General features: G+C 40.8%; 1 protein-coding gene across 1 annotated transcript; it reads right to left on the reverse strand.

The window, feature by feature from the left end:
• Positions 1 to 1,435: 1,435 nt before the first annotated feature.
• Positions 1,436 to 14,907, reverse strand: ppp2r1bb (protein phosphatase 2, regulatory subunit A, beta b). Its single transcript, XM_038692316.1, has 15 exons — positions 14,754 to 14,907; positions 13,983 to 14,073; positions 13,671 to 13,771; positions 12,874 to 13,106; positions 12,588 to 12,735; positions 11,123 to 11,278; positions 9,686 to 9,800; positions 9,489 to 9,559; positions 7,471 to 7,605; positions 5,935 to 6,108; positions 4,939 to 4,999; positions 3,772 to 3,926; positions 3,412 to 3,554; positions 3,197 to 3,288; positions 1,436 to 3,083 (listed from the first exon to the last, which is right to left on the reverse strand). Exons 1-15 carry the CDS (start codon positions 14,829 to 14,831, stop codon positions 3,067 to 3,069), a joined length of 1,770 nt encoding a protein of 589 aa, XP_038548244.1. The 5' UTR covers positions 14,832 to 14,907; the 3' UTR covers positions 1,436 to 3,066.
• Positions 14,908 to 15,392: the final 485 nt, after the last annotated feature.

The raw sequence follows: 15,392 nt of genomic DNA on the forward strand, positions 1-15,392 counted from the left end.
TGCTCTGATAGTGGCCTTCAGCTCTTCTGCATTGTTGGGTCTGGCGTATCGCATCTTCCTCTTCACAATACCCCATAGATTTTCTATAGGGTTAAGGTCAGGCAAGTTTGCTGGCCAATTAAAAACAGGGATACCATGGTCCTTAAACCAGGTACTGGTAGCTTTGGTACTGTGTGCAGGTGCCAAGTCCTGTTGGAAAATGAAATCTGCATCTCCATAAAGTTGGTCAGCAGCAGGAAGCATGAAGTGCTCTAAAACTTCCTGGTAGTAGGCTGCATTGACCTTGGACCTCAGAAAACACAGTGGACCAACACCAGCAGATGACATGGCACCCCAAACCATCACTGACTTTACACGGACTTCAAGCAACGTGGATTCTGTGCCTCTCCTCTCTTCCTCCAGACTCTGGGACCTTGACTTCCAAAGGAAATGCAAAATTTACTTTCATCAGAGAACATAACTTTGGACCACTCAGCAGCAGTCCAGTCCTTTTTGTCTTTAGCCCAGGCAAGACGCTTCTGACGCTGTGTCTTGTTCAAGAGTGGCTTGACACAAGAAATGCGACAGCTGAAACCCATGTCTTGCATACGTCTGTGCGTGGTAGTTCTTGAAGCACTGACTCCAGCTGCAGTCCACTCTTTGTGAATCTCCCCCACATTTTTGAATGGGTTTTGTTTCACAATCCTCTCCAGGGTGCGGTTATACCTATTGCTCGTACACTTTTTTCTACCACATCTTTTCCTTCCCTTTGCCTCTCTATTAATGTGCTTGGACACAAGAGCTCTGTGAACAGCCAGCCTCTGTGGCTTTCCTTTGTGTCTTGCCCTCCTTGTGCAAGGTGTCAGTAGTCTTTTGGACAGCTGTCAAGTCAGCAGTCTTCCCCATGATCACAGCCTATAGAACTAGACAGAGACCATTTAAAGGCCTTTGCAGGTGTTTTGAGTTAATTAGCTGATTAGAGTGTGGCACCAGGTGTCTTCAATATTGAACCTTTTCATAATATTCTAATTTTCTGAGATACTGATTTTGGGGATTTCATTAGTTGTCAGTTATAATCAAAATTAAAAGGAATGAACACTTTAAATATATCGGTCTGTGTGGAATGAATGTATACATTATACAAGTTTCACTTTTTGAATGGAATTACTGAAATAAATCAACTTTTTGATGATATTCTAATTATATGACCAGCACCTGTAGTTGTATTTTAACTTTACTGTAAAAAAAAAAAAAAAAAAAGTTGTAATATGTGTTCTACATAAATGCATTTCATATTTCACTGGTAATTCACTAGTAAATTCATTATAAGTTGTAATAAAGTGTCTACTTTAATACAATAATTTCCTATTGCGTGTCACCATGTAGCAAATTGGCAATTACTAACAAGAGGCCTTGACACTCTTCAGCAGTAACTAATTATAAAACCAGGCTTCACTGACTCCTTTGTATTACTTTATTCAGATCAAGATACAGTAGTACAGCATCCCAATTGTGAAAAGAACTCAAAATAAAAGCAGTCTTTTGTGTTACAGGACAATCAACAATCAAGGTTTATTTCAAGATAACAAAATGAGAAGGGGGGGCAGCAGGGGTAGTAGAGGGAAAGAAAAGTTTTTTTTTTTAAATCAACACAGACGATACATTTATTCAACCCGCCCATAACCACCCCATAGTAAAACATTATGCAGCCTTACGTACACATGCTCCATGTCCCCCATCCAACTTCTTTGAAAGAATGCACTGATTCTCCATTGTGTAGAGATTTTTAAGCAGGAACCCTTTGGTTGCCCTTCAAATTTGCTGACCTTATGCTTTTAAACCTCATGTACAGTGCAGGACTTAGCGTGGATTTGAGGGAAAACTGGGTAGCTCCAGGACACTGTGCCATGGTTTTGTTAATCCCATGGCCCTGGTAGCTGTAGTCAATTTAGTTTTACCATCTCATTAACATCACACGAATAAAAACGTCCCTCACAAAAAAGAACATCGTCTCTTGACAGAACTGATGAAAACTGTTTACCCAGGCATACTAAAAAACAAAAACACTTATCAAAGTCATTGGCACAATGTAAGAGCAATGCCGAGAAAATATTTCAGAAAATCATAACTGATGCTACTTCCCACCCTAGCATATCAACAAACTCACTGAGGACTTGGAGGAGGGATAATTATGAGCAACACTTTACGGCTGAGCTGGTCCCTATTACAGTGGGCCGAGATCATACACTTATTTGACTAATTCAATCTGTGTTGTTGTAGAGAACAAAGAGTGTAGTCTGGTAGATGGAGCTGAGAAAGGACACTATTTGAGATCGATTAGTACATACAATCATGAGTTCATCAAATTACATGCAGTAATGGACACCCCATTATTTCTTTGTCAGAGCTCTGTACAAAACAATCCTGTGAAGCATTTAGGAGACAACAGGTTTGGTCTGGTGGGGGGGTGGGGCCAGCCTACTAGACCTGCACTTTCAATCACTTCTCTGGAGAACCTCCCTAGTGTCTCATGGAAATGAGATATAGCTGACTGGGGAGGAGGCTCAGCAAAATAAACAGCTTGTTGAACCATCTGCTGTTCAAAGTTTGTGTCTAGCATTGGGAGGAGAGAGCAGCAGTACAGAGAGCAGCAGTACAGAGATCTAGCGTGGCCCTAGGTAGCAAACAGACATGTGGTATGCTGCAACGACTGTGGCTAAAGTACAACAGTGGCCAAAGATGCAACAGGGAGGAATGTGAAAGGGGTTCTGGTTAGCGCTGCCTAGCTAGTACAGTAGCACATTAGTCAGCATGCACCACTTAATGCGGTTTCATCACTTTGCCTTGTTAAAGCACTCATTTACAGCAAAGAGGAAGGTTAACAAAAAAGAAGCCTGTGCTATGCCTGGACATGGACTACCATTGGACAGTAAACAAAAAGGAAAAAAGAAAACAGATTTAACAATTGTTAACAGCGTTCTCTATACATTTACCAGTTGTTCCTGAACATCAATAAATATCTTGTAAAAGTGTTTGCGTTGTTGTTGTTGTTTCGGGTGGTTGTCTGGTTTAGCCCTGTCCGGTTGGTTATGCTAGGGCCAAAACTGAAAAGGAGAACACAAGAGTAAGATTTTTACCACATTAAGTTTGAAACACATCAAATATGATTCATGTCATTGAATGTCTGTTTACAATGACAGAAGAGGGAAATGCTTACCACTGATAGCCTCCTGGGCAAAGTACTTGACATCCATGTCTGTGTCTGTGGCCAGCTTCTCCAGCACTGGCTTCACTTCTGCTTGAAGGGCACTTTGGGACAAAGACAGAGGACAAGAATCATTTAAACCAATTGTCAATGCTAGTTCTTGATTTTAATGCGAGTCACTGTGTAGAGAAAACATCTGATGCGGATATTACAAAGACAACACATACTTGCTGTCAATGACGGGGCCGATCTTCTGGAGGGACTTGGCCACATTGAAGCGTACATTGGCCACCTGGTCATTGGACATCTTAAGGACAACTGGTAGCATCTGCTTAGTGGTGATATCCTGGCCACATGCCTCTGACAAAGCCTGAGACACAATACAGGTGGTCACCAAGGATGACAACAGTGAATAAAGTTTACAGATAATGGACAAATAAGTTTTTTTATTTTTTAACACTATAGTATTGGACAGAAACTGATAGTACAGAAATGTGTCTCATTAATTGGATGTTAAAACTCTTCAAAGTAACTCCAAGAATCTAAACATGACAAAGAGCTTATAGAAGAAGATGCCACTGACTTACATTGATGCAGAATAAAGTAGTCATCCTGTGGAGGTAATTGGGGTCGTTGGCCATACCCAGCACTTTGGGCACGATGGTATTCTGAGCCCACTCAGCTCCAAACTTCTCCACCAGCTTCATTAGGTTACAGGTGGCCGCCTCACGGATGGCATACACTGGAAAATTACAGTGACAACATACTGTGAGGATGATGTGCTCGTGTTGTGCCTTTCAGGGTCTCTATCTAAATAATACTGACCTGACTTAATTTGGTACACACAGTCTATACAGACAATATAAAATTCACTCAGTTTCCTGGGTAAATTTACTTTGAGCAATGTCAAAGTATGGGTTTGATGAAACCAGAAATCATGGCATTTGTACGTCATGTAACATCTTAAGCTCTCTTCATAACAAATTCAGTGAGGGAAAGATTCTGTGCTGATTTCTGTAGGCCTGTCTTTCTTTGAAAAGGCTTACGTAAGGGTGGCACAGCCCTAACCCCAGTCAAACACACACACTCATATGTACAGAAACTCACACCAGCAGCATTCCAATGATGTAACCCAGCTGGCCTTTTGTCCTCAATAGCAAGCATGTGTCTCTAATTGGAAAACTCCATGTGAACAGAACACTATACACTGAGCGAAAAACGTATGCAAAAAACATTTTAAGTTATAAAACAGCGCTGGGTGTATATTATGTAGCTCGATGGGTACACAGGCTCCATTTGAATATGGGTGATGTCTCTCGGAACAGATTAAACTGCTGTGTAGAGGAGCCCAGGGCAAACTTGCTCAGATATAAAGTCATCCACAGACCCAACTGTGTTTTTTAACTCCATTAGGTACAGTATACAGCCACAGCTCAGATTGCAGCCTACAAGAACAAGGTTAAACTACGTAGGTAAGTAGGTAGTAAGTACGACATACAGACAGCATGACAGAGTGCAGAGTAGCTTAACTATTAGTGGTGGGAATCAGAGGCCCTACGATACAATATCATCACAATACTTATGTCACGATAAGATATTGTTGCAATTTAATACCCTGTATTCAAAGAATAAATGATTAAGGCAAACAAAGCTGCTTGTCTAAGGATCTGTGTTTAACAAACTACTTTGAGATAAAAACAGTTTTATGCATGGATATGACTACTTCAATTTGTTCACCTATAAGAGTGCCTTACCGTGGTCAATAAGCCAGGCCATACAAAGGGTGTTGAGCTTCTCGTCAAAGAATTCCACTCCCTGGGGAAACATGGACACTGATTAGAGCGTGTTCCTGGATGTCCACATTTCAAATCAGACCTGACAAAAGTGTATTCGTCTCCACATTGCTAATATTTCTGGTTCTATGAAATGGTATTAACAATGAATTCTAGGGATGCACCGAATGTTCGGCCAACGAAATTAATCATCTGAAAAAAACAAAAAACCACACTTTGTGTTCGGCTAATGAGTCAAAACCGATTAATTTTTACTAAAGAATTACGTCGAGTGAGCAGTGTGCAGGCATGTGATTGGCAAAGGGCAAAAAAGCAGGAAAATATACTGAGACCCCCCCCCCATAGCAGAATAAGAGACAGCAGCAAAGGTTGTCGCCTGTTTAAGACCTGGTGGCCTAAAGATAAAGTTATATTAGTGAGGAAACTCTGATCAAACAGCAGATCAGTCTCTGTCTGTCGATAAACTGTAGGGAAAAGTTTGACATTTCAACTCTTGCAGCGGGCGTGTGCAGAGGGCTTGTTTGCCTGCCTGTTGATGAGCGCAAAGCGACCCCGCGGATCAAAGCCTTATGAAAAGGCCTCATAAACCCTGCCACAACCATTCACAAGAAATGAATTTATAACGTGCCAAAACCTTTAACATAAGGACGACTTAAAAAGCAACCATTTATACAGCAAATTGTAGACTATATAGGCTACATGACTGATCAATTGACAACAACGTCAAAGTATACATTAGACATAGCCTATAACAAAACAATAATCAAGCACATTTTGATTATTTAATTTATGCAATGGTAAAAAAAAGGCAAAAATGTGAATGTACTTGTTCGGTGTTTGGCAAGTTTCCATTATATTTGGTTTCGGCAAAGAATTTTCATTTCGGTGCATCCCTAATGATTACCTTCAAAACATTTTATATAGGTTTCAACTGTGTTACTATATCCCATGACTCACCAGCTGTCCTGCCAACAGGGGCATGTACTCTATGATGGCGAGGCGGACCCTCCACTTTGCATCCTCTGCCAGCTCCACAATGGCCGGCAGGAGGGACTGGGAGAGCTGACGAATGCCAATCACCTCATTCACACAGTCTAAGTTGGAGATGATGTTGAGACGAACCTCAGGGCACTTTGGCAGAAAAACAAGTTAAGCTAAAACCGGATGTAATTTAAAGTAAAATAAAAGCTTTTAGCTTTATACTGAACAACTATAGTACTTTTTAAAATCTCTCCAAAGTGCAAATTTCTTGGTTTGGACTAAGCAAAGACACTTCAGTCACTCTAAACAAAAAAGAGTTTTGTATAGAATAATGTAAACCAGGTTTATATCCAAGAGCCTTAAACGGAGATCTGCTTTGGTTCCAATTTGGACAAAGATTAACAACTGAAACAGCTAAACAAAACTTTTCACCTATATAGTCCAAAAGCCAGAAGCCCTAAACTGCACGATGATATGACAATAAGTCTCGTTAACTAAGTGGGAACAGTAGCAGCAAAATAAGGCACCATGACAGTTCAGCTCTTGACTGAATGACATGTCTGCAGAATGTTCTCCATCTTGCTCCCTCTGAAACCATCCTCAGATAGATGCACCTTGAATTATTGAAATTTGCACGTCAAAGCTGTCAGTTTGGACTGTAATCTAATTAGACACTCTTGTGCTTGTGCTGTGAGGAAATTGGGCCACCTTTAAATAACTAAGTAACGCAGTGGAAGAACTGACAGCCTCAAGCCTTCCGAAACACTTACACACCTTTTTGTAAACCTGCCAAACTCATGTCTGATCTCAATATGCAGATTAATGTCAGAAATGTTTTCAAGGGACATGTTGTGAGACTGGGCTATTGTTGCTCTACATGAACCCGTTAGAGAAAGAATGTACAAAAATATTCACCAGCACACCCAGCCCATTGTACCTTTATGTAGACTCAGAACACACAGCTCTACCATCCTTTACTGAAACAGCTGCAGGAACAAATCATTTTAACAGCATTTCTACTGACAATTGCAAAACAGGCTGATGAAAGGTGGTGTCCAATTTCATTATAAACTAATGACCAGCTTGAAGTGTAGCCTTGTTCAACCTACTATAACCAGTAAATACCTACATTTACTACTTAAAACCATACATACAATCAAAACGCATCAAGCAATAACTTTTCTAGTGGCACTGTTTTATCATGCCTCCCTCTAGACATAGCAATTCAGCCTTCTAATTGTAATGTCTCTTTCTGGCTGCCAACTGCATGAATCATCCTCCTACCCAACCAGGTGGCAGCCAGGTACATCTGGTGGCGGTGGCTGCCTTTACCCCGTCTCAGAGATACTTCTTCTAGGTCTGAGAAGTTGGTCATATGCAAGACGTGTCAAAGGAGGCTTTTGTTATGAATGTTACCAAATTATGCACAGCCTGGAGGGTTTTCAAAAGCCAGCTGTGTAAAATATAAGAGACAAATTGGGGCCAATGATTACATGTGTGCGTTTCCTTTACCTCGTCCTTGAGCTGGGCCAGGAAGAGAGGCAGTAAGTGTTCTATTGTGTTGTCCTTGCCCAGGATGGTTGAAAGGCCCATAATGACTGAGGCCAGGGCTGACTTCACATGCTGGTTGGTGTCTGAAACAAGTTCCTGGTCAGGGGACGAGACACACAGGAGACACAGATCAGCACAAACAAATAGTTAAGACCAAAAGTGCGTAAATAAGAATCAAGAGCACTGCTATGGGTCATATTCACAACACACTACAGACAGGGAGGCTATAATCGACTTGAGTGTAAATACACAGCAAAGTTGACTTGAATGCTAGTGCAGACAAACAGTCATTGCAGTTTAATGACTGTGGAATAACTTCAAATATGATATGGACAAAAACAGAAATGGCATGATACAAACAAGTGGCAAAAAAAAACCCAAAACATTTTACCCTGTCATTTTCACTGACTATCTCAAACTAACTAATAACTAAATCAATGCAATATCACATGACAGCTTATAGAGGGTATGCGTTGATGTCACTTCCCCTTCCAGAACATGGTGGACTGCTTGTCTTTCTGCCACTCAGTGAGCGCAACTGCGTTCTGTGACGTCATGCGCATACCCTCTATAGTAGAAAATGGTAGCAATCATTCAACTCCGCTACATTATACAAATTCATTAGCAACATGCTATGTGCAAGTATCACGTGTCATTTGTACAGCGTTCGAAGTTTGTCAGTCAAATGACGTGATGCCCAGCCTACAAATCATATTGTCCATAACGTAAGGGAATATGCTCATTTGGTACAGACCCCAGCAGAAATCATCTTGTTTATGTTTTTCAGTGGAAATGAAATTTACTGTACATTTCCAAATAAAAACGTGATTCATATTGCAATCTCTGTCAAAATAACCACAGGCCTTTTTGTATAGTGTTCAGCCCAAGTTGTCTGTCAGTATGTCGCTACGTGTTCAGCTTTGTTCCACTGTGGGTATGTTGACAGGATAAGCAGAATGATCCTTTGTGACACTGATCTGTACTTTGTACTAACAATAGTCCATAGGAATTTCTGTGCTGCCAATAACATTAGTGCATACAAATAAAAAAAAAAAAAAAGTGGTATGTGAAACTGGTAGAAAGAATGTTTAAATCTGTAGCACTACAACTGAACTACTATTGTTGAACAGTGCCACCTGCTGTTCAAAATCTGACCAACACTTGCACACAGACACTGTCTTGCCTGACTTTTGCAACACCACACAAAAGATCTTCCCTTAAGAGTACTTTATGGTTAGCGTTATGTCAGTGGTTATCATTAAATATCTAAAAGGTCTGCTGTCAGGTTACAGTCAGACCATCTCTCCTTTTTTTGTGTGTGTACTTGGGTCAGTTTTATGGTTTTCAGATTAAAAACGAAGCACACAGATTAATCTAGAGGAGTGGAAATATTTCTGTTCTTGAAAATTTGCCAGTCTGTTGTTTCAAAGCATTTTTCCCCCACAACTTTGTTCTTATTTTCATAGTTTTGGCCTGTTATGACATTTTATTCATCACCTGCTGAAATCTGGGGCTGAATCAATAGTGAAAATTAATCAAAATTGTGTGTTATAAGTGTGCATTCAATTTTACAAAGTAGCTTTCTCATTACACTTCCTGCACTTGTCATTATGAGCACACTGCTTTTCTATGCACCTGACAATTTATAATAGATGCGTTTGTGTATACATTCAGTTTCATATCTATACTAGCGGTTCACATAATTTTGTTTAAACCACTTCTGTTGCTTGGCCAGTTGGACTCATCACCACACTTGAGATATCAGCAATGGAGCTGTTAAATAAAATAAAAAGGAATAAATGGCATTACAAAAAAATAAGTTTTAATTTAAGCGGAAGCCACAAGACCACATGCCTGCCTAAATGCTTTTGGGAGGACTATAAAATGATATGCCTACAGTCCATGCTTAACTCAGAAAAAAGAGAAGTGAAGCATCACAGAAATATCAAAATATGGCAGACAAAGGTTTATTTTTTTACCTTGACGCAGGGCAGAATGTGAGTCATGATGATTTGCTCACGACTGTCCTCTGGGAGGTTCTCACAGAATTCTAACAAAAAGAATAAGGGTACACTGTCAATAAAATATGGGACAAACAAAGATGTTTGAACAAGTTGTTCAATTCAGCCTTGTTTCATTAAGGCTTTAATTAATTAATGCACATTCATGTACTGACCCTTGACTTTGTTGGCTGCAGCAGCACGGACCTCAGCTTCACAGTCCTTCAGAAGATTCTGGAAGGCCGGGACCAGATCGTTCTTGGTGATCTCCGGTCCCACTGCTTTCTGGAGCTACAGTCAGAGAAATCAACATGGCTCACTATGCAAATAAGCCAGTGGGGGATTTCAATACAAAAATTCATGACTAATTTTAGTGGAGAATTAAGAATTTGAAAAGAAAAAAAAAAAAAGTAATGAAAAGATATACAACAGGTGGCGTTACATTAGATGTTACTTTTGTCAACATAGTTCTACTATGTTGACAAAAGTAACATCTAATGTCAATTTTTACACAATCATTTGACCTTCAATTTGTTAAACTTAAGATCATGTTAAACAAAGAAATACTTAAAATTTGTAACAGGGATGGATGTGTGTGTACGGTGGTTGTTGGAGGGGGAAATATGTATAATTTCTACCTGAAGAAAAGCTTTTTGAAATCATATTTTAGGTTGACATTTCATTGAGTTTGAAAATTGGCTCCAACAATAAGCTTGCAAAGAAAAGGTTTGTTCTTGCTCAGAATGCGTAAACTCAAGTAGGTTACTGTGTCATATGAAGATATTGAAGCGTTCTATGTAAACTGTCATGGAAACATTTAGTTGCAAATATGAACCTTGGAAGTAGACTAGGGCTTTCCCTTTTTCCAAAAATCAAGTTTGAAAAAAAATTTGAAATGACATGAAATTTGTTCAAATTAATTCAAATGTGCATTCCCCCCTGACTGACTGTCAAATCATGTCAGTTTAAGTTTAGTTTCTCACTCCCACTTGCATGCCCGTTGTCTTTCTTGATCTATCAAATGGTTATCAGAAAACAGAAAAGCACATCTACCAGCAGAGTGCTCCGTTCAGCAATAATCTTACTGACAAGTATTTTCGCAACAGCTAAACCACATACACTAAAATAACAAAACAAGTGACATTTGACAAAGCTGAAGCACCAGCACTCTGAAACTACTTTCTGCAACCAGACTGAGCCTCAAACATTAAGAGTCAAAACGGGGCAATACTTAAAGTGCTACAAAGCTTCCATTTTCAAAATAGGCATGGACATTAAAGAATCCTTCATCTGTCTTTGTCTCTTTAACGATTACACATTTTAGATTTGAAGGTCAGATTCATGTGTTCAACGGGATATATTGCCAACAAAGATTTGCATTCTAACTTGCCCTTATGATGGACAGTAAAACGTGCCCACACTTTAAAACATAATTTCCCCCCCTGACTTTGAGTCAATGCATTAAGCTTTGTTTGCAATGAGCAGACAAACACTGTTTGAGCTGAATGGTTCTCTTAGGATCTGGACAACTTGAATTTCTTAAAGACAATTATACACCGACATTGACGACCACAATGTGGGAATAAAAAAATGGAAATAAGTTGTCTGCTTACTTCAGAGAACTTGTCAGCCACCATGTAGCGGACCCTCCAGGATTTGTCTTCTGCAGCCTGGCGCAGGGTTGGCATCACCAGGGTCTCCAGGTCCTCCTGAGGCAGCAGAGTGGCAATGCTGACACAAGCTTCCACTGCAAGCAGCCGCACTGAGTCCTGATGGAGAAAGGTAATGGGATCAGCTGGTCATCTGGTAAGGGTGTGAATTTCTAGGTACCTCATGTTTTGATTCCAATTCAGAGGGCTAGGATGCGATCACAAATAATCGATGAATCCCTCCCCCCTCATAATTAAAATGAACAGATGAATATACTTCCATCATCTTGTTGTTTAGATAGATAACTTGCTTTAGGAGTATAAATTAAGACATTGGCCATACTTTTTCTTTAAGAGTTAAAGCAATTCAATACTGGCATACTGTCAAGAGAATAAGAACAGTTATGCTCCATCATAAGACTGAACTGTTGACAATTCCTGATCTGCAGCTTGTGCTCATTTAATACAGGGCAGACAACAGACTGACTAAACTGCACATTGTAGCGGGGCTTAAGCCCTCTGACCACATGCTTTAAAAATGTATTCTTTGCAACATACAGCATAAACACTATCGCACATTACTGTGTTACATTCTGAATCTGCAGATAGAAGCCAGCTGAACGTTGAAGGGACAAGGACTTAGCTTACATCAGTTTTTGTCTTGTTCCGCTAAGTGGCACATTCGGGTGATGTGATGCCGTCTTAAATGAACGTTTGAGGTGTATCACTTCACAACTGACTTGACTGCCAGGGGGATATGCAATATCAGGTTTATTAGCAGCCATCCTTAGAGCATTGCCTTGTAACAATGAGAGCTCAACAGCAATCGTGGTGGCAATAGTTTGGCCCAGTTCAGGCCCTGCTTATCCTTTGCTGCTGCAGAAATACTCTTTCATGCTCTTCCAGACTCGACTACTGCAATAGCACCCTCTACGGTTCACCTAACAAAATAATCAGTGAAATCCACAATACATCCAGAACTCTGCCGCCCGCTTTCTAACTTCATCCCGTCACAGACATCACTTAACCCCCGACCATCATAACCTCCACTGGTTCCCGGTTAAATACAACATCCACTTTAAACTTCTGCCACACTTCCACTCGTCGCCACAGGTCTGTGAAAGCAGCAACACAACAGGCCCTCAAAACTGCATTCTCCAGTTAACTTCCTTCCCCTCTCTCCCCTCCTCTTCTTTATTTATTTATTTATTTATTTATACATACCAGTTACTTTCATCTTACCCCTTTGTACAGCTTCTCTAAAACCCCTGTAAACAGTTGGTGGGGGTGGGGGGGTGGGGGGGATCACAATGCATCTAAGAATCTATTCTCATGCGTATTTACCAGCCAAATAGATTTAGCAGCGACTGCAAAACACAGGAGTACAACAGCAGTTTAGGTTGAGAAGAAGGAAGACTAGCGGTGATACCTGTTCATCAGAGGCCAGAGCAGTGAAGAGGGAAATGATGTCACTTTTTACATAATCAAGCTCCAGGACTTTGGCAAACTCCCCCAGTTTAGATGCAGCAGCACGACGAACCATGGGAGTGTCATCTGAGCACAAGGTGCGAAAATGCCTACAGATAAACACAAAGACATTTTATCAGAGAAACAACACTGACTGCAAAACCAAACCAGGTTTGAAGCATAAAACAATCACCTGAGGTCAAAAGTAAATTAGTAAAAGTGTTTCCCTTTGTTAAGAAGCCACTTACTGGCGGATCTCAGCCTTTACAGTGCTGGAGACACGGGGATAACAGACACTAAAGAGGCCGCAGGCAGATGTGCGAGAAGTGAACCAGTCACCACTGGCCAGCCGCTTGACCAAAGGCTCAAAGTGGACCTCCAGGTCAACTGGTGAATGCTCCTGAGAGATCTTCCGCAGGGACTCCACAGCTTTATCTCTAACTACAGTCTCCTCCACTGTAGCAAGGCTCTCCAGAGGAGGCTGAGTATCAAGAAGGAATAAGGTCAGATATGGTTATTCAACTATTTACATATAGAAGATATGCAAATGTTTGTGTTTTTTTTATACTTTGAATGTATTAACAGGTAGAGGGCAATATCAAATACTCTTCATAGACAATATTTGAGGTTTAGGTAATCTAAAAGGTATGCACTGTGGACTGTGTAGGGAGGAAACTATAGAAATGTCTATATAAAATCCAAATGGGCAAGGGTTTTCATGGTTAATTTTTTTTCAGCTAGAAAGTCAATTTCAGACATTTCCATAACTTGAAATAATGCAGCCTTTTTGTTAGTTTTTAAATCAACAACCCCTCTGAAGAGACCAACAGCACTACATAACAACAAGTACAGTGTCTGTGTGGCCACAGCCAGCCTTACAGTACACATCTATATCCTGAGCTGTATCCTTGCATTATGTAACATATCCATGGTTTACAATGGATAAGGCAGCATATTGTGTTGACAACATCAAATGGGTTTTCTGTCCCTTAAGATCTGTCCCCTAATAAGCGTATGCATTTAAATAAAATCTTTAGTGGCTTACCAGGAGACAGTGGACGTACTCTGGCCCTCCCACCAACATAGTGAAATTGCCAAGCTGCTCAGCCAAGGCCAAGAGCACCTCATCTTCATCGTAGATGGTGTCTAAATGATGACAGAAGACTGGTTATTTATTTTATATATATAATTTTACACACACACGTCTCAAAGTGTAACAGGATAACTGACAGCTATTGCAAAAGCATGTAATGGTTTAAAGTTCAACACATTCTGCATTTCTCCATGTGACAACAGGTTGACAATAACATTGAGGTCATAGCTGCTGTGTCAAACATCTGGTGACTGACTTCATTACCTGTGAGGAAAGGAAGGAGTTCAGTGCGAGTCCTCTCAACACCAAGAGCCAGAGCAATAGTGGACAGCTTCTTGATGCTGTTCAGTCGTAACTGTGCACAAAATAGGCAAACGTTAGTCAAGCGTTCACAATCACGTGTAAGCACATTTACCAGTGTCGATAAGTAACGTTAAGCCTCACGATACTTAGCCAAGCAGGATATACCATTTATTAGGGCTAACTACGGTCCGCGTCTTTGCATAAAAAGCGTTTCAAGAGACGATTAGCTGAGATAGCAAATATCGAAACGCTGGCTTAACGTTCATTGATAAGGCATAAACAGGTTAATAGCCGCGAGTAACACCCACTGCGGCCTTCAACGCCCTGCTGTTGTGATTGCTAACTTTAACGTTAGTCAATTAGCTAGCATACTGCTGTTCACCAGTGATGCGACGTTAACGTTAGCGGCTAAACCAGTGACCTGGTTAGCTTGTCTTTACGTTTCCCAATTAACTGTTTTACCTGTCCATTTCAGGTGTATGCAGCAATTAAAAAATACAACGAGAGTTAATCCAACTATACAATTAACGTTGTAAATGATGAAAGCAAACCAGCTAGATTAGCAAGACAGGGTGCGCCCGGCAGAACATTCCTGATAGGCCTTGGCCGGGAACGCTAGCTAACGTTAGCACATTAGCTAGTCAGCAATCAGATGCCCGACTGAGAAAATACGCCAGAATGGCTCGATTTTACTGTACAGTATAAATGAATATTAAAGTCGAAAATTACTACCTGAACATCCTCATTTCGCAGCTCATCAATGAGAACCGCGATAGGGTAGAGAGAGTCGTCTCCATCAGCTCCTGCCATTTTAGATACTGCTGAAGTTACCGAATGGCGCTGTTGTACTGCACTACGGGGTTTCTGCCAGAGAACAGCGGCTGCAGGGCCGTCTCTCTTCCGCCGCGGCGCTGCTGCTGCTGCTGCTGCTGCTGCTGCTGCTGCTGCTGCTGCTGCCTTCAAGGAACCACCGAGAAAACCAAGGAGTATAGCTCATTAAATAGGCAAACAAGGTATTAGTGGAAATGGGTTAGGAATTGGTAGCGCAGGATTGGTTCAGCATATGTAAGGGTGAGGGGAAATGACTGGGTTAATGATTTTGCAAAAAGGGCTTTAAAGAAGGGACACAAATGCAAATTAGTATCAGTAAAGCAGAGGTCAAATGTGTAACATGAGGGGGGGGAAACAACTAAATGTGGCAAGAAAGGTGGGACAGTGAGAGGAAAAGGATGCATCTGTATTCATTTTAAAAGAGTGTCAAACTTACAAGGGTAGTAGGACAGGAACACAGGAGAGAAGAGACTCCTGGCAATGTTGAGGTTGAGGCACTGTGCACTAAACAAAACAGTGAAAATAATTAGAAAACAACAG

The sequence above is a fragment of the Micropterus salmoides genome, unplaced genomic scaffold, assembly GCF_014851395.1.
Source record: "Micropterus salmoides isolate LMB-PRFRI ecotype aquatic unplaced genomic scaffold, ASM1485139v1 Ms_hic_scaffold_3, whole genome shotgun sequence".
NCBI classification, from domain to species: domain Eukaryota; kingdom Metazoa; phylum Chordata; class Actinopteri; order Centrarchiformes; family Centrarchidae; genus Micropterus; species Micropterus salmoides.

What these genes read in the sequence shown, in the direction of transcription:
- ppp2r1bb (XM_038692316.1), bottom strand. Translation starts at nt 14,831, where the DNA reads ATGGCAGGAGCTGATGGAGACGACTCTCTCTACCCTATCGCGGTTCTC. An exon ending in TGCAGCCAACAAAGTCAAGG is followed by an intron (nt 9,560 to 9,685) that starts GTCAGTACATGA and finishes TCTTTTTGTTAG; the next exon opens with AATTCTGTGAGAACCTCCCA. An exon ending in ACATTCTGCCCTGCGTCAAG is followed by an intron (nt 7,606 to 9,488) that starts GTAAAAAAATAA and finishes TCCCCTGACCAG; the next exon opens with GAACTTGTTTCAGACACCAA.